General features: G+C 48.4%; 3 protein-coding genes and 4 non-coding genes across 10 annotated transcripts in view; 2 read left to right on the forward strand and 5 right to left on the reverse strand.

Moving 5' to 3' along the window:
- SYNGR1 (synaptogyrin 1) overlaps positions 1-18,303 on the forward strand; it is a 125,352-nt gene that overhangs the window by 61,233 nt on the left and 45,816 nt on the right. The gene's annotated exons all lie outside the window — the stretch shown is intronic.
- Positions 558-6,943, reverse strand: RPL3 (ribosomal protein L3). 2 transcript variants are annotated; one of them, XM_020881736.2, is made up of 10 exons: positions 6,815-6,943; positions 5,670-5,862; positions 4,761-4,929; positions 4,035-4,170; positions 2,947-3,133; positions 2,289-2,449; positions 1,692-1,793; positions 1,231-1,326; positions 867-986; positions 558-653 (listed from the first exon to the last, which is right to left on the reverse strand). In XM_020881736.2, the coding sequence occupies exons 1-10, from the start codon at positions 6,815-6,817 to the stop codon at positions 609-611; spliced, it is 1,212 nt and encodes a 403-aa protein (XP_020737395.1). In that variant the 5' UTR covers positions 6,818-6,943; the 3' UTR covers positions 558-608. The 2 variants fall into 2 exon arrangements, with proteins under 2 accessions (XP_020737395.1, XP_020737390.2); XM_020881731.2 differs by lacking the exon at positions 6,815-6,943 and adding an exon at positions 6,483-6,804.
- Positions 1,434-1,527, reverse strand: LOC139030716 (small nucleolar RNA U83B). Its single transcript, XR_011483124.1, has one exon. It is a non-coding gene; the product is annotated as a small nucleolar RNA U83B (small nucleolar RNA).
- Positions 2,794-2,887, reverse strand: LOC139030717 (small nucleolar RNA U83B). Its single transcript, XR_011483125.1, has one exon. It is a non-coding gene; the product is annotated as a small nucleolar RNA U83B (small nucleolar RNA).
- Positions 4,171-4,226, reverse strand: LOC139030720 (small nucleolar RNA U82P). Its single transcript, XR_011483126.1, has one exon. It is a non-coding gene; the product is annotated as a small nucleolar RNA U82P (small nucleolar RNA).
- LOC139030707 (small nucleolar RNA SNORD43) lies at positions 6,299-6,362 on the reverse strand. The gene has a single exon (XR_011483115.1). It is a non-coding gene; the product is annotated as a small nucleolar RNA SNORD43 (small nucleolar RNA).
- On the forward strand, positions 6,943-15,396 carry LOC110130024 (uncharacterized). Of its 3 annotated transcripts, none has more exons than XM_070453349.1 (2): positions 6,943-8,337; positions 10,081-15,396. In XM_070453349.1, the coding sequence occupies exon 2, from the start codon at positions 14,338-14,340 to the stop codon at positions 15,376-15,378; it is 1,041 nt and encodes a 346-aa protein (XP_070309450.1). In that variant the 5' UTR covers positions 6,943-8,337; positions 10,081-14,337; the 3' UTR covers positions 15,379-15,396. The 3 variants fall into 3 exon arrangements, with proteins under 3 accessions (XP_070309450.1, XP_070309449.1, XP_070309451.1); XM_070453348.1 differs by having other exon boundaries at positions 6,943-7,173; positions 7,289-15,396; XM_070453350.1 differs by having other exon boundaries at positions 6,943-7,173; positions 8,190-15,396.

Below are 18,303 nucleotides of genomic sequence, written 5' to 3' on the forward strand. Positions count from 1 at the left end.
ACACAGGGGCCCGACAGAGACCAGAATGCAAACAGGGTTTCAATAGCATGACCAGCCAGGTGAGCCAGTTCAAGGCACTCAAGCCCCACCAACCCATACTCTAATAAAGTCAACTTTAATCACCAGGGCCTTCCACAAAGCGAATTCATGTTCTAAGCCCCAAGGGACATGCAGGTCCTTCTGCTTGACATCCATCCACTCCCACAGCCAGAACTTGGCTGATGGCTACAAAGGAACCTCAGCAAGCCCCAACTGGAACCCCTCCAGTGACCAGTGACTAAACCATGTAGCTGGACACTCAGAACCAGGGCCTGCCCTGCCAGTAGGTGACAAGGACTTCAGGTCCTCGCTGCCTGTGTATTGCCACACAAGGGACCCAGACGCCTTGCCCAATGACAAACATTTCACACTCCTTAGGCTGACTGGCTCTCAACTTGCTTCATCTTCACCAGGCATGGGGCCACCATGGTAGGGCAAAGAGCTGGGGGACCAAGGGAGAATGAAGGCCCAAGGGAAGCAGCCAGAACTGAGAAAGCAAAGAAAGTCAGAGGCAGATGTCAGTGGAAAATAATTTTATTGAGATTCTACCAGCTGCACAATCTGTTCTATTAGGCCCCTTCTTCCTTGGCAATTCGGTCCTTCTTAAGTGGTCCCTGTGGAGAGAAAAGCAGCAAGGTGAGAAATAGAAGGCAGTAGTCTCAACTCCCCCAACCCCAGAGGGTCAGACTCTGGACTGGTCTCCCCTGCCCTGGCACAAAATAACAAAGCAGCACCATCTGTATCAGCACCACATGGGCAGGCGGACAGGTGACAGCAGCTGAAATCCACCCCCACCCCAGCCTGGGGGCAGCAAGCTAAGTACTTACCATAAAGGCTTTCTTCTCCTCCACAGTCTGGAAGCGACCGTGACCAAATTTGGAGGTGGTGTCAATAAATTTGAGGTCGATCTTCTCCAGGGCCCGGCGTTTGGTCTGCACCAGCAAGGACTGTGGGCCAAGAGGGGAAGGTTAGAGCACCAAGCCTTTCCCTGCACCACCTTAGCTCACAGCCCTTCATCTTAGAGGGAAGAGGCAAGGATACAGACGAGGATATACGCAAGCAACAAACGCTGGGCCAGGCCAGACAGGGGATTTCCTCCTCCCAAGACGTGTGTCAGGCGCAGCAATTCCTCCCTGCTTTTCCTCCCAACCAGCTCCCCTATCAGAGCTCGGCATTCCCCTCCAGCCTCACCTTGCGCAGAGTGAGCACTCGCTTCTTGGTTCCCACCACACAGCCTTTGAGCATGACAAAGTCATTGGTCACCTCACCGTAGTGGACAAAGCCACCCTGGGAAGCAGCAAGGTCATCAGGTCAGCACAGATCAAGCATGAGGTCTGACCACACACACCCTGACTCCCAGGTCCTGGTGGGCCCAGGACAGCCACCTGACCAGAGCTGTTCTCAGAAGGAAGGCAGCGAGGAATACTTCCGCAGTCTGACTCGGGCGCTGTGCCCAGCGCTCATTCCAGGGTCTCATCACTGAACAGCTGGCCCTACCCCGCAACCAAACAGTCCCCACCGGCTGGATGCTGCCCAAGGGACCAGAGAACTGTGGGTAAAAACTGATCCTGACCCCGCAGGGGAGGCCCGGGACTCGGGGAAATCCCCCAGCAGACCAGACAGGATTTGCAAGGACAGCTCCCATTACTCACCAGAGGGTTGATGCTCTTGTCAGACAGATCGTAATCAGTAGAGGCATTGTTCTTGATCAGTTTGCCGTCCTTGATGAGGTAGCCCTGACCGATCTTGTAGATCTGAAGGAAGAAATGAGCATAAATATTTGATTAACAAGAAAACAAGGCGGGGACTCAAGTTGACTGGAGGCAAGGACTGCCATTAGGGACAAAAGATCCCCCAACTTGGAGGTGGGTAGCCTGCAAAGGACTCTGGGAAAGCAGTTATGACCGTGACCATCGTGATGGGGCGTTCCCAGGCTCGGAGCACAGAAAAGCTGCCTGGGCCTGAACAATACCATCCAGGGACATTAAGGGATGGGGCCTCTCCAACACCATGGGACAGAAGAGGATAAACGAGGCTCCTATCCTCATCACCTTCAAAGATGGCGCTTTTCAAACTACAACATTGATGAGTCGCAACTGTGCCACCAGGCGTGAGCAACCAAGTCTATGTGATGCTCCACCAAGTGGACTGATGGTGACAAGGACTAGAACCCCACACAATTCCCAAGGATGGAGCCACTCTGCTCCCCTAGGGCTGAAGTCTCCACAGGAGCCCCACGTGCACCTCACCTTCTTGTTGATCTCGGTGCGGTGATGGTAGCCTTTCTGCCCAGCCCGAGCCACAGAGAAGGCCACCCGGGCGGGATGCCACGCCCCAATACAGGCAACCTTGCGCAGCCCTCGGTGGGTCTTACGGGGCAGCTTCTTGGTGTGCCAACGGCTGGTGACCCCTGGAAGAGACACAGGCTGTTAACACAATGCCTGGCACCATGCCACTAGCCCTTTCATGCTACGAATGCCCAACTTTAGTTCGTGGGACTTTGTCCAAAGAAATAAAACACCTGACTACTATATCCTCTCCCTTACTATACCTCCATCCATCCAAGGTGATTATCAGCTTAGACATAAACCTTTTCAGCAACAAGATCAGGCCTTACAAAATCATCCCTATACAGGAATATCATGTGGACCCAAGAGCATTCATGAAGCCCCCAGCCCAGTGGTTTGCAGTGTGTTGAAAGGCCATTCATCCCCAATCCCACATACTGACCCAACCACCTGACCAGAGACCAGAGCTATTCTCAGAAGGAAGGCAGCGAGGAATACTTCCGCAGTCTGACTTGGGCGCTGTGCCCAGCGCTTATTCCAGGGCCTTATCACTGAACAGCGGGCCCCACATCAACTCTCCCACGGTAACCACAGCAACTTGGGCCACTGCAAAGCTCACCTTTGTAGCCTTTGCCCTTGGTCACCCCAATGACATCAATCATCTCATCCTGGCCAAATACTTGGTTCACAGGGACCTGCTGCTCAAGCCTCTCGCGGGCCCAGTCCAGTTTTTCAGCCACAGTGCCTCCGTTCACCTGGATCTCCATGAGGTGGGCCTTCTTCTGGCGCAGAGGAAGCAGGCGCATCTAGAAAAGCACAGGTAATTCAGTGTGAAAGGACTCCAAGCCAGGCAGAACACCAAGAACCTTCCACCAACCAGCTCCCCTGTTCCTGATCGGGCCTTTTGGCCAGCGCTTTTGGGGTCCCTGCTCTGGTTTACCCTAGCCATCTAGCATGCTGTTAGCTATCAATAAAGCCACTTTTTAAAAGAGCAGTATAGAGCTGCAAATACAAGCTGTGAGGAACAAAATCTAAACAAAGCTTTATAAAAGCTGGCCAGCGCTATCCTACTGAGCTACCTTCAATAGACACACCACAAATCTGTGGTAATGTGGTCACCACTAACCACACAAGACTACTTTTCACTTAGAAATGACAGGTGTACACAAAGGTTAACAACCCAGATTGTACCCAGTATAACCCAGAAAACTAAAAGCTAAACCTAATTCAACTCACGTCAAGTCTGAAGTGCAAATACCAGTCTCTCAACACTATTTTCAGTTAGGTGCTAGACTACGTAAGTTATGACTCACCAATTCCTTCAACCAGTTTTCCTAAAAACAGGGCATGGTTTTATCTAATTAAGAACCACTGGGGACACAGTGCCCTCTGCTGGCAACAAAAACCCTGTGTGGAGCCACTGGATGCCTTCTCAAGCCACCCTGTGTCCTTAGGCTCTGGCCCCAGGAACCCAGGTCTCAAGGCAGGCAGGGCCTTGGCTGGACTGTTGCTTTTAACACCCTTGTCCACCAGGAAAATACATTTAAGTATTTAAAATCTTACTATCCCTAAAATCATGAAGTCTGAGCACAGGATCAATCCAGAAGATAAAGAGTCCCCCCAAAGCCACCGGTGACCACGCAGGCCATTGCCTCAGACGGGCAGCAGCGGGCAGTCAGCCTCCTCTCGGCCCTGGCCAGCACGTACCTGGGTGTGGGCAATGACACGGATGACCTGACAGTACTTCTTCATGCTGCTGAAGTCCCTCTCCAGTTGCTTCTTGCCATCTACGTCCTGCCACTTCTTGCAGTATTTGGTGAAGGCCTTCTTCTTAGATTTATGCCTTCAGGAGCAGAGCAGAGTTGGGGAGGGGGCCCAGGTGCCAGCCTTCATCACCCCTCCAACGGGTGAGGGGGAGGCATACAGGCACCGTGTGGGGATGGGGCTCATTGCCGGCTTCTAAGGAGCCTTTTCCACCGGCAAGCGGAGCCTGGATGGAGCTCATCGGGCAAGGCCGAGCGGAGCTGAGCAGAGGTCCACAAGGTTAATGATGAAACACAACATTCGGATATACAAATTCTTGCTCCAAGTTAGCCATTAACCAGACCACACACCCGGGGAGGGCTGGGGGCGTTAGTTGCTGCTCTGTTTCTAAGCAGATCCCCAATACCTGTCAGCCACCAAGAGGATACTACTGAACTGAGGCGGCAACTAAGAGGATACTACTGAACCGAGGCGGCACCCAAGGTCAACACCAAAGGAAATGTGTCAGGATACTGCTCCCACTGTCCCTGAGAACTGTTCTGCCCAAGAGGCAACTAAACCTGACACCAAAGCAGCTGCCCTGCCGCTGGCTATGGAACAGAGGCCCTACACAGCAGACTGCCCTTCCCCTAGCCCGACCCAGGGTGAGCCCAGCCTCTGCTCCCTTACCAGTTCTTGTAGAAGCGCCTTTTGCACTCGTCACTGATATGCTCAGCAAAGATGGTCTTAAAGGTCCGGAGGCCTCGGGGTGTTTCCACGTAGCCCACGATGCCCACAATCACCATGGGTGGAGTCTCCACGATGGTCACAGCCTCCACAACTTCCTTCTTGTTCACCTCTGCAAATAAAGTAGGTAGTCAAAGCTGAGTGGACTAGCGAGTCCCTACACGTGCCCTTCCAGGCCAGCAATCTGCTTCACGGGCCAGGAGTTTGCAGCAGTCCGCACCTCTCAGGACTGTCTCACTGCAGACTGCTCAGCTGGCGCGAAGATAAACCATCTGGACCCTACTCAGCCATTTAACAGTCTGGCTCCAGTTCTGGTCTGTTATAACCATCTCCAGAGACAAATTCCTCATTGCTTTCAGAATACAAGAAAACTAAGTATAGTAAGGTAGTTAACACCAGAGCCTAGAAACCATTTTAACTGTCTAACGCTAACTGTTCCAGTAATCAGTGCTACGTGTTCTACTTAGTCACTTTTCTACTTCGACTTCCCAGGGAAAAAATACTGCAATGTGCTGCCACTTCCTTCTCCAGGGATCTTCCCGACCCAGGGTTCTCCTGCTTGGCAGGCAGGTTCTTTTACCACTGAGCCAGCAGGGGAACCCTTCTAGCCTTCGGCTCTTAACAAATTTACTCACCATGCCCCTTGACTTCATTACATCCCTCTGCCTAAAACACCACCAGTCACCTGAACCCTGGGGCACTTATCAATCCTAAAATATATTTCCATTCTGAAGTCCAGAAGTTCTGTTGATCTCCCCAAGGCCTGCTCCCTTCTGACTGCTTGGCCCCATCTAGTCAGTTCCCACCAACTCCAGCTCTCCCATCAGCTAGGAAGATGCAGCATGTACTTACTGGACCCTGGCCTATCGACCTCTCTCACAATGTGGGTCATGCCAGCCTTGTAGCCGAGGAAGGCGGTGAGGTGCACGGGCTTGGAAGAGTCATCCTTGGGGAAGCTCTTCACCTTCCCGCGGTGCCGGCTGCTGCGCTTCCGAGGCAGGAAGCCCAGGGACCCGTGCCTGGGAGCGGAGAACTTCCTGTGAGACTAAGAGAAATAGATGAACATTAGCACCTTCTGAGGAGCTTCCTTCCCAGAGGCCTCGGTTTTAAGAGGATTTCAAGCAATGATGAATCCACGCCAGCAACCCAGGTAAAAGGTTTACGTTCATAATTAAGTTTTATTCTTTGTAATCACACATCCAGAAGGCATTATTCAGCCAAACTTCAACGTTTACCTCAACCCCTTACCTTCTATTTAAAAAAGAACCATCCCCCTTCTCATTAAGCCAAAGACACACCAGAGAGTCGCATTAAGAATCGCTTAACAAACTTTACACTCAAGATTCTGATTATCATTATTGCCATTTTGCCCAGGGACTCCTGGTCAAAGGGCTGGGTGCTGGACAATGCTACTGAAGGGCTCCTCATGCTCCCAACGGGAGCCAAACTGGAAAACGGAGGCCACTAGAACTCGACAGAGCCAAATCAGAACATGACAATCAGCACAGTGTCTCTGTCCGCCCGTCAGTAAGTTCATCATCTCTGGTTTCTGAGAACTCTAGAGGCCAAAGGTGTTGTACCAAACTTCCCAGACGTTTCAGAGTGAGACCTCAACAACCCCTGCCCCGAATACCCTTTCCAGCCTGCCAGCCGAGATTCCTGCACCTCTTTAACACTAGAGCCAAACAAGGTCCTCCTGCCAAAGGGCTCACGACTTGGATCTCGAATGCTGAGATCGAAATCCAGGAATAGTCCACGGTTTGAAAACGGTCTGGCCCAGGCCCCACAAGCCAAGGCCTCTAGACAGCCAACAAGCAGGCCCCAAACCATCCTCAATTCCCGGATATTTTCAGGAAATAGACCTGACCGCGGGTTCCGCTGAGTGCCCCGTGCTACTACAGCAGAAACCCGGCGCCGGGTGAGCCGAAATGGCGGGGATGTGCGCGGATTCAGCCATGCCACCACGACAAAGAGGAAGCCGCCATTACACTACATACCATCCTGCCGTCGGAAGCTGCCGGTAGAGGTCGGGCGGCAGGCCGCGCGAGATATATAAAACCTAGTCTGGCTCCGCCCCTTCCGGCATACGAGCGCGCACCCGCGGCCGACGTCGGGTCGCGGGGCGGGCACTAGACTCCATTTCCGCGCATGCCCGTTCTCGCCTTGCTTGCTCTCTGACCGGGGCGTCAGTTTGGTAGGCGGGATTTAGAGGTCCTACGGCGAGCGACTGGGTTTACACTTCGTGAAAATTCTCGGACGCGCCGGCAGAAAATCAAAATACCAACACCCTACGGCGTTGGACAACAGCCAACTTTTGAGGAAACGTTGAAACGCGCTGTTAAGGTGAAAGAAAATGGTCAGTCACCTCTGCAATTGAATAACCCTATTGGGGCTTCAGTTCCAAAGCGTTTTCACACGTGGTGTATCATTTCCGTCCACCACGCTTGATCATCGATGTTGCCATTTTGCAGGCATGTTGAAGTGGAATCAGTTGCACCGCCCCCACCAGCTCAAAGTTGGAGAGAAAAGATTGAACCCCTGGTTTTCCTGGCTCCCGACTCAAAGGCGCTTCCCCACACCAGCTTGCCTTTAATGCGTGCTGATTTGGGGTATCCCCTCCCTCTAGCTCCATGTCGGCCATTCCTCCCAGTATTGGGCTGCGGGGACTGGCACTTGATACTGAAGGTCTGAGGCGGCGAAACCACCTCACCAGCTGCCGAGCGTCACGAAGCCTGACTCTCCCCGCCTCCCAGATCCTCTGCATGAAGGACCCTCGCTGATCTCTGCGGACCCCTGGGCTCGGGGTCACCTAGGAGTCTCCTAGTTGCTCTCCCTGTCGCCAGGCTTGTCCCCACCTCGACTCCTAGTTATTTCCTCTGGTTTAAGGCTTAACTCCTGAGCCTGCAAGCCAAGAATCTGCTCTAATTAGCTGCTCCAGCCTCTTCTCTGTGGGTGAACACACATACACTTTTCCACCTTCCACCTCCATCCCACCCCGTTCTGTTCTCTGATTCTGGGCCTGGCCATTGTTCACACCGTTATTAAAAAAACGTTCTCATTTAACGTTCACTCGATCCCCCAGTGGCAGTGTTGAGAGTCCTCAGCCCCTTATTGGAAATCTTTGGGGCCAGATCTGTTTCCAAATTCAGCATTTTTCATGCTTTAGATAATATGCAATATGGTGCACATACTGTATATTATGTAATCCTCCCTAAGCTCTTTAATGAAACATGTTAATTCTGTAAAGAGACATGAATATTCACATGGAGTGGAATAAATAGCCCCACAGTTCAAGGCTAACTTAGCTGCCTAAAAAATTCAGATTAGTTTCATTTTTGCCACCAAATGACTTAAAGTTTTTTCATAATTCAGTTTACAGCAATATGGATGGACCTAGAGAATATCATACTCAGTGAAGACAGAAAAAGACAAATACTGCAATATCACTCATGTGAAATCTAAAATATGATACGAATGAACTTATTTACCAAACAGAAGCAGGCTCACGTGGAAAACAAAGGTATGGTTACCAAACAGGAAAAGGGTTAGGGAAGAAATGAATTGGGAGATTGGGATTAGATACAAATTGCTGTATATAAAATAGAGAAACAAGGTCCTACTGTATGCCAAGGGAACTATATTCAATATCCTATAGTAAACCATAATAGAAAAGAATATGAAAAAGAATATATAACCAAATCACTTTCCTTTACACCAGAAACTTAACATTATAAATCAAAACTTTTTATTATAGAATGGCAGACAAGGAATTATGGCCCACATTGTCCCCTTTTACAGAGAAAACAAAGTTCAGGCCAAAAAGGAATAATTTGGCAAAAGTCATACAATTAAGAAAGAACAGAGCTCAAGTCTAGATTAGGTTTTCATGATGTCAGACTCAGGGTTCAGTCACCTCTTCACTGGAAAAGGAGCTCTGAGGTCTTGAGTCACTCATTCGCTCAATAAGAAATTCTTCCTGAAGTCTTGCTCCATGTCAGATGCTGCACCAGGCTGTGGGAATGACACAAAAGGGAAGGGGGCAGGCACAACCTTTGAAAGAATGACAAATCCCGAGGACATCACATACTGATTAGAGCCAAACAGGTCCAAGGTAACAGACTAGTCCACTTCCACTAGACCTTGAGCCCCAGTATATACTCACTGGAACACATCAGCAAGCTACGTGATGCACTCGCCAGCGCCATGACAGTTCCAAGGCTGACCATCAAAGATGGAAAAATGGGGCATTGGCCCAATTCCAGCCTGGCCTTTTGCATGATGTACTCTGCATATAAGTTAAATTTACATTGTGACAATATACAGTCTTGTTGTACTCCTTTCCCAGTTTTGAACCAGTCTGTTGTTTCCTGTCCAGTCTAACTGTTGCTTTTCTTTTTTCCAACTGTTGCTTCTTGATCTGCATACTGGTTTCTCAGGAGAGACAAGTAAGGTGGTCTGGTATTCCCATCTTTTAAGAATTTTTCAGTTTGTTGCAATCCAGTCAAAGGCTTCAGTGTAGTCACTGAAGCAGAAGCAGATGTTTTTCTGGAATTCCCTTGCTTTTTCTGTGATCCAACAGATGTTGGCAATTTGATCTCTGGTTCCTCTACCTTTTCTAAATCCAGCTTGAACATCTGAAAGTTCTTGGTCCATGTACTGTTGAAGCTTATCTTGAACGATTTTGAGCATGACCTTGTTAGTATGTGAAATGAGTGCAATTGTACAGTAATTTGAACATTGTTTGGCGTTGCCTTTCTTTGGGATTGGAATGAAAATTGACCTTTTCAAGTTCTGTGGTCTCTGCTGAGTTTTCCAAATTTGCTGACATATTGAGTGCAGCACTTTAACAGCATCGTCTTTTCCAGTTCTGTGGCCTCTGCTGAGTTTTCTAAATTTGCTGGCATATTGAGTACAGCACTTTAACAGCATCATCTTTTAGAATTTTAAACAGCTCTGCTTGAATTCCATCACCTCCACTAGCTTTGTTCGTAGTAATGCTTCCTAAGGCCCACTTGACTTCACACCCCAGGATGTCTGACTCTAGGTGAGTGACCACACTGTCATGGTTATCAGAGTCATTAAGAACTGTTTTGTATAGTACATCTGTGTATTCCTGCCACCTCTTCTTAATCTCTTCTGCTTCTGTTAGGTCCTTGCCATTTCTGTCCTTTATTGTGCTCATCTTTGCATGAAATGTTCCTTTAGTAACTCCATTTTTTTTGAAGAAATCTCTAGTCTTTCCCATTCTATTGTTTTCCTCTAGAGATATTGCCTCGGGCCTCAGCTTTCCCATCTGTCAAATGAAGGATTCTTTCGTTCAGCAAATGTGTACTGAGCCTACTGTGCCTAAGAATGACAAGGGGTCAACTAAAGATGGAGATCAAATTGCCAACATCTACTGGATCATCGAAAAAGCAAGAGAGTTCCAGAAAAACATCTACTTCTGCTTTATTGACTATGCCAAAACTTTTGACTGTGTGGATCACAACAAACTGTGGAAAATTCTTCAAGAGAAGGGAATACCAGACCACCTGACCTGCCTCTTGAGGAATCTGTATGCAGGTCAAGAAGCAAAAGTTAGAACTATACATGGAACAACAGACTGGTTCCAAATCAGGAAAGGAGTACGTCAAGGCTGTATATTGTCACCCTGCTTATTTAACTTATATGCAGAGTACATCTTGAGAAATGCCAGGCTGGGAGAACCACAAGCTGGAATCAAGATTGCCAAGAGAAATATCAATAACCTCAGATATGCAGATGACACCACCTTTATGGCAGAAAGCAAAGAAGAACTAAAGAGCCTCTTGATGAAAGTGAAAGAGGAGAGTGAAAAAGTTGACTCAAAACTCGACATTAAGAAAACAAAGATCATGGCATCCGGTTCCATCATTTCATGGCAAATAGATGGGGAAACAGTGCAAACAGTGAGAGACTTTATTTTCTTGGGCTCCAAAATCACTGCAGATGGTGACTGCAGCCATGAAATTAAAAGATGCTTGCTTCTTGGAAGAAAAACTATGACCAACCTAGATACCACATTAAAAAGCAGAGACATTACTCTGCCAACAAAGGTCCGTCTACTCAAAGCTATGATTTTTCCAGTAGTCATGTATGGATGTGAGAGTTGGACTATAAAGAACGCTGAGTGCTGAAGAAGTGATGCTTTTGAACTGTGGTGCTTGGAGAAGACTCTTGAGAGTCCCTTGGACTGCAAGGAGATCCGACCAGTCAATCCTCAAGGAAATCAGTCCTGAATATTCATTGGAAGAACTGATGCTGAAACTGAAACTCCAATACTTCGGCCACCTAATGTGAAAAACTGACTCATTTGAAAAGACCCTGATGCTGGGAAAGACTGAGGGCGGGAGGAGAAGGGGACAACAGAGAGTGATGAGATGGTTGGATGGCATCACTGACTCGATTAATATGAGTTTGAGTAAGCTCTGGGAGTCGGTAATGGACAGGGAAGTCTGACATGCTGCAGTCCATGGCATCGCAAAGAGTTGGACATGACTGAGCAACTGAACTGAACTGAAAGATGGGGATAAGGTAGAAGGGCTTTCACTATTCCTTGCAAGCCATCAGGTGGGTGACCAGGAAAAGGACCCTGAGAGTCGACATGAATGATCAGAATCAGGAGATCTTTAGGATCCATTGTATTTGGAGACTATTTGTATGAGTCACTGTGAGGGGCCTGGGAGAGCAAGCAGAGATAGCAGGAGTTAAGATAACCATTCTGGAATATTGGATGGATAGTGTTACTTTTGGGGCTTCCCTGGTGGCTCAGCTGGTAAAGAATCCACATGCAATGCCGGAGACCCTTGTTTGATTCCTGAGTTGGGAAGATACCCTGGAGAAGGGATAGGCTACCCACTCCAGGATTCTTGGGCTTCCCTGGTGGTTCAGATGGTAAAGAATCTGCCTGCATTGCAGGAGACCTGGGTTCAATCCCTGAATTGGGAAGATCCCCTGGAGGAGGGCATGGCAACCCACTCCAGTATCCTTGCCTGGAGAATCTCCAAGGACAGAGGAGTCTGGCGGGCTATAGGCCATGGGGTTGTAAAGAGTCTGAGCGACTAAGCACAGCACAGTGTTACTTTTACAAAGGAGAGATTAACTTCTGTATATAGGTTTAGAATCATTTATGGGGTTAACTGTATCATCTTTTCTTCCAAGAACAAGTCTAAGGCTACACAGCAAGATGTATGCAAATCAAGAAGAAACTAAGGATGTGAGAGAAGGGAAATAAGATGAAGCCAGAGAGGGACTGATGCCAAAAGCTCAACCTCTCTGTATATACCGGTGCAGAATAGAATCACGCGGAGAGTTTTGGCTGAAGCAGGAAAGAACAGCTTTATTGCTTTGCCAGGCAAAGGGCTTGGGAGTTTGGCGAGGAGTTTTATGGCAACAGATCATGGTGAGATTGCCGAGAAGATTGAGGCTGTGTGCAGTCTCTGATGAGCTTCTCTGATCCCTTTAATCTTTCTTTTTCTTTTAATGTTTATTTATTTGGCTGCCTTGAATCTTCGTTATGGCACATGGGATCTTTCACTGCAACAAAAACTTTCTAGTTGCGGCGCATGGCTCCAGAGCTTGTGGGCTCAGTAGTGAGCGTGGAGGCTTAGTTACTTTGTGGCAGGTGAGATCCTAGGTCCTGGACCAGGAATTGAACCTGCATCTCCTGCATTTCGAGGCAGGTTCATAACCACCGGACAGTCTCTTTAGTCTTTCCTCAGCCAAGGTTTCTTGGCTGCACCTCTCTTGGTTAGCAGCTATTTGGACCGACCTTTTGGAACTCTGGAAAGGTCGTGGAGGCTGGAGTGTTGCCTGCAAGAATCAGGGGACAAAAAGGCTCCATGACCGGGAACCCAACAGGGCACCACTCAGTTTCAGGATCACACCCAAAACACACATTATAGACCACTCTTCATGCCTGAGTAGTCCTTCCATTTGGCTTCAAGCCTCTTCCAGCCAAATACAAAAGATAAATGTGATTAGTAACATGATTCACAACATCCACATGATAAAAACAAACAATGGCCAAAGGAATCCACTGTGCCTGGAATAAGGCTTTAAAGAAATTTCTCAGGGAGATGGGGTTCTACTAAAGGGATCAAAATGGGATGCAGCTAATGACACCCTAAACATCACCCCACAATGAATACACAGTTAAGCACATTTGTGCAGACCAGTGAAATCTGAGTGACACACCGAGCCCGTCTGGGCAAGCTGTTTACAAGAGGTCAAAACAAAGGAATTAGGTTACTTGATCCCCGATTACTGATTTAATCCAAAGAAAAAATCCAGAGTCTGGAAAGAAATGAACTGACTTTGTTCATAAATGATCCTCTGTCAATAGTGTTTTTCAAAATGGAACTCCTAGTAAGGAATGGAAAAGGGCCCATGTTTTGCTCAAATCATTGAAGGGCAGTTGTTCTCTGCTGCTAGGTAAAACCCAAGGTGTGGACCAACCGCGGCAGCAGGTTAGGGGGACCAGAAAAGCAGAATGGAGAAGCACAGGGGAATTCCTTGGCGGTCTGGTGGTTAGGACACAGCTCTCTCACTTCTGGAGCCCCAGGTTCAATCCCTGGTTGGGGAACTAGGATCCTGTAAGCCATGCTGCATGGCAGAGAAAAAAAAAATGGAGAAGTATGAGGGCAAGAGAGAGGAGACGAAAAAAGAGAGAGGAGAGGACTTGAGTGAGGCAGTTTTGTCATGAGTGTATTTCAATGTCCATCTCTCTTGTTGTTCAGTCACTAAGTCGTGTCTGACTCTTTGTGACCCCATGGACTGCAGAACACTAGGTTTCCCTGTCCTTCACTATCTCTGTGACTCAAACTCATGTCTATTGAGTCAGTGATGTCACCCAACTGTCTCATCCTCCCTGCCCCCTTCTCCTCTTGCACTCAATCTTTCCCAGCATCTGGGTATTTTCCAGTGAGTCGGCTCTTCGCATCAGGTGGCCAAAGTATTGGAGCTTCAGCTTCAGCATCACTCTTTCCAATGAATATTCAGAGTTGATTTCCTTTAGGTTTGATCCCCTTGCAGTCCAAGAGACTCTCAAGAGTCTTCTCCAACACCACAATTTAAAAGCATCAATTCTTTGGCACTCAGCTTTCTTTATGGTCCAACTCTCACATCCATGCGTGACTATTGGAAAAACCAACTTTGACAATATGGACCTTTGTCAGCAAAGTGACGACTCTGCTGTTTAAAACACTGTCTAGGTTTGTCTTCTCTCTTGCCAGACCACAAGTTTCATGGTGGCTGAGATTGCAGGGCCTAGCTCCGAGAAGGCTCAAGCTGACATTTGTCAGATGTGGGCATGAACACAGCGGGCCCCATCTAAACTTCATAGCTTCAAAGGCTGTCTCCCTTACCCATTGAGGCAATAATGCTCCCTCTTTGACAAGAGCTCACATCCTGATCTTTTGTGCTGTCACTGATTGTTGCACAACCACTTGGCTCAGCTGACAGGGTGTTCGGGCCAAAGGACCAGTTAATATGAGCTTGTGGCATGAGTGCAGCCCCATGCCCCCGGAATGGGAGGCTGGGCACAGAGCCTCTGGATCATGAAGGCCCCTCTCCCGGCTCCTCCACCACCATCTGCCAAGATGATGCCCCGCAGAATGGGAGCAGGCTGGCCCAAGGCGCCTGGCAGCTCCTGCTCCCGTGTGGGCCCGGCCTGGTGAAATTCTACCGGCCGCTGCTGGGGCTGCAGGCAGCCATGACAAACATGGCTTCCCACTGCCTGCCTGTCTACGTGCTGGGCTTCTGTGTCCTCTGGGGCCGAAGTCTGCAGGTGATGGGGGCGCTCTTCCTGGCCCGGAAGCTGTGCATGGAGGTGCTGCTGCCCGTCCAGCAGACCTTGTGGCGGCTGCTGACCATCACGCGGGGCTGGGGCCTTCAGCTGCTGGCCACCCTGATGCACAGAGCCTGCCGCTGTGTCCCGTGGCTCCCGCGGCTCTTGCGATGGGAGGCCCACCTCGCTCTGCTGTCTGTGGCCCAGTGTGCCTACTACAGCCTGGTCGACTTCCACCACGAGCACAGCAAGGCCTTGGAGCTGCTGCCACAGGCTGTGCTGCAGCAGACAGCCGTGTCCCTGCTGCTCCGCTGCCTCGACAGGCTGTGGGTGGCCACGGGGCAGGTGGCCAAGGCCATGTGGGGCGGTGGCCTGCGGTCCCTGGGATGGGCCAGGCTGTGCAAGGCACCCTCCAAAGATCTGGATGCAGTCACCACCGTCCTTCCAGTGACCACCATTCCTTTTAGCCAGCGCTTCCCTGGGCCTGACCCGGCCACCCTGAGCGGGCTCAGGCCAGCCTCCATCAGCCTGTGCCTAGTGGTTGAGGACAAGGACTCCAGCGAGGGAGAAGGAGGCTGCGGTCTGGGGGCCAGCAAGGTGCCCATGAGTACCAGGTTCCACAGCAGTAGCACAAGCAAGATGGACTTCAGATCTTCATCCAGGCAGGCCCTCGCACTACAAGTCAAGACGACCTGTATTCTTATTATTCTTCTGTATATCTACGCCGCGTGTCTCTTTGTGCAGGTCTTAAAATAAATGACCACGTGAGAGCCAGCCTCCGATCTTTCCATGGTTTACCTTTGTCATTGAGAGATTGACTGGCACCAGATGTGTTCATCCAAGCGTTTGCTGAACTGGGGGCAAGGGTGGGTGGTACTCAGTATGCAAGATGCATTATGTGCCAGGGCCTGTGCTAGGGAGCCTGGTTTCAGCTCTGTCACTTCTATGTGTCCTTGGGAAAGTTCCTTGGCCTTTCTGGGCCTCAGTTTCCTTTTCTGTAAAATGTGGATAAAAAGGCTCCAGGGAGAGGGGATGTATAAAAATAAGTTGTAAGTTGTAGTTGTAAGTTGTAGAATGTTCTTCCCCCTCAATTATCCTAACAGAGCATACAAGGCCTTCTTGGAGAACACTTAGATTCTATTAAAGGACATAAAAAGAAGACCAGAATAAAAAGGGACGTAGTTCATGGTTGGACTGACCTAATGTCTTAAAGGGGTCAATTTTCTCCAAATTATCAAGTCGTTAAGATTGCAACCAAAATCCCAAGGCATTTTGGGCAATGGGGAAGCACTCATAAACTGATCCTAAGATGTATATGGAAAATCAAGGTCCTTAAAATTTTAAGGCATTTTTGGAAAATGCAGAGCCAAGGTGGGAGACTTGCTGTACCAAATATTAAGACATATTACAAAATCACAGTAATTAAAACAATATGGCAGAAAAAGCAGGCAGACAAATAAAATAGAATGCAGTGTCCAGACATAAGCTGGCTACAAATGGGAACTTGGTACAAACGGGAACTTGGTACATTGAAAAGGTGATACCACAAACTAATGGGGAGGGACTTCCTTGGGGGTCCAGTGCCTGAGGGTCTCACTGCCAAGGTGGTTGTCAGTTTTCAGTGGCTAATTTGCATCTGACTCTTTGCGACCCTATGGACTACAGCACATCAGCCTCCTCTGTCCTTCACTACCTCCCAGAGTTTGCTCAAACTCATGTCCCCTGAGTCATTGATGCTATCTAACCATCTCATCCTCTGCCACCCCTTCTCCTCTTGCCTTCAGTCTTTCCCAGCATTGTGGTCTTTTTCAATGAACTAGGTCTTCACCATTGCCAAGGGCCTGGGTTCCATCTCTGGTTGGGGAACAAAGATCCCACAAGTCCTGCAGCATGGACAAAACAAAAAAACAAAACAGTAGGGAGAGCAGGGATTATTTAGCAGATAGAGTTGGAGAAATTGGTTCACGATATGAAAAAATAAATTAACATGGGTTTTTCTAATTGGTTCAATAGTGGTCTCCCAAAGACAACAGTTCAACAATTCAGTAGCTCAGTCGTGTCCGACTCTGCGACGCCATGGACTGCAGCACGCCAGGCCTCCCTGTCCGTCACCAAATCCCGGAGTTTACTCAAACTCATGTCCATTGAGTCGGTGATGCCATCCAACCATCTCATCCCTAAGACGTACCCATCTAAAACCTGTGAATGTGGCCTTATTTGGGGAAAGGGTCTTTGCTGAGGATACTTTGAACAAAGGATCTTGAGATTAGGTCATCCTGAATTAGGATGGGGCCTAACCCTAATGACAGGCATCTTTATGAGAGAAGCTAAGGGAGGGTAAACAGAAGAGAAGGCCAGGAGAAGAGGGAAACAGATTAGTCAAGGATGCTGATGCCACCTGTAGCCACCAGAAGCCAGGAGAGAGGCATGGAACAGTCAGCTTCTTCCTCAGAGGCTCCGGAAGAAACCAGGAGACTTCCTGTCTCCAGAACTGCAGTAGAGTTTCTGTTCTTTAAGTCACCAGTTTTTGATGATTTGTTACAGCGGCCACAGGAAACAATAGATCTTGTCTTGTATCTCAGCTCTAAAGAAGGTTCAAAAACATTTATAGCACTATACCAATGCAAAGATTAGTTTAATGTGTTTGAGGCATTCATTATTCTTTGAAACAAAATTGGCTGCCACTTATTGAGGGCGGAATAGTTTTTTATTTCATTGGATTGTTCAATCAACCCACTCTTTTATCATCTCCATTTTAAAAGAGATTTCTCAAAAGAAGTAACTTCCTGGAACTTCCCTGGTGGTCCAGGGGCTAACACTCTGTGCTCCCAGTACAAGGGGCCTGGGTTCAATCCCTGGTCAGGGAACTAGATCCCATATGCCGAAACTAAGAGTTCGAATGCCACAACTAAGGATCCTGCATACCACAACAAAGATCAAAAGTCCCGAGTGCAGCAATTAAGACCTGGGGCAGATGATAAATTATATATATATAACTTATATATAGGATATAATATATACATTACACAATAATAATTATATTGATATATAAATATACATTATATATATATATAATTTATCATCTGCCCCAGGTCTTTATATATATATATATATATATATATACACACATACACACACACACACACACACACACACACACACATATATGTGTGTATATATATTTGGGCTTCCTTGGTAGCCCAATGAAAAAGAAACTGCTTGCCAGGGCAGGAGATGTGGGCTTGATCCCTGGGTCAGGAAGATACCCAAGAGGAGGAAATGCCAACATACTCCAGTATTCTTGCCTGGGAAATCCCATGGACAGAAGAACCTGGTGGGCTACGTCCATGGAATCACAAAAGAGTCGGACACGACTTGGCAACTAAACAGCGATAATATATACATTTATTTTTTAAAAAAGAATTAGGTAACTGCCTGAGATCATCCAGTGGCGCTCTCTCCTTCAACCACAAACCTTCCCCTCCCGCTCAGGGTTTCTGTGGCACCACTTTCACGCCCCGCACTAGCATACTGATGTGGTGAATGCAAGCTCGGCTGAGTTCCCTCTGCGTTCCCAGACCTCGACATTTACCCTGTGAATGAAATCAGATGTGGTGTCCCGTTGTAGACTTTCACCTGTGCCATCCCCATTTATTTGTGGTTCAGCAGATATTGCTGCCT

This window comes from Odocoileus virginianus, chromosome 23 (assembly GCF_023699985.2).
Source record: "Odocoileus virginianus isolate 20LAN1187 ecotype Illinois chromosome 23, Ovbor_1.2, whole genome shotgun sequence".
Classification (NCBI taxonomy): domain Eukaryota; kingdom Metazoa; phylum Chordata; class Mammalia; order Artiodactyla; family Cervidae; genus Odocoileus; species Odocoileus virginianus.

What these genes read in the sequence shown, in the direction of transcription:
- RPL3 (XM_020881731.2), bottom strand. Translation starts at nt 6,647, where the DNA reads ATGGTTTGGGGCCTGCTTGTTGGCTGTCTAGAGGCCTTGGCTTGTGGG. An exon ending in GGTCGATAGGCCAGGGTCCA is followed by an intron (nt 4,930 to 5,669) that starts GTAAGTACATGC and finishes CTTTATTTGCAG; the next exon opens with AGGTGAACAAGAAGGAAGTT. An exon ending in CAAGGGCAAAGGCTACAAAG is followed by an intron (nt 2,450 to 2,946) that starts GTGAGCTTTGCA and finishes TGTCTCTTCCAG; the next exon opens with GGGTCACCAGCCGTTGGCAC.
- LOC110130024 (XM_070453349.1), top strand. Translation starts at nt 14,338, where the DNA reads ATGAGTGCAGCCCCATGCCCCCGGAATGGGAGGCTGGGCACAGAGCCT.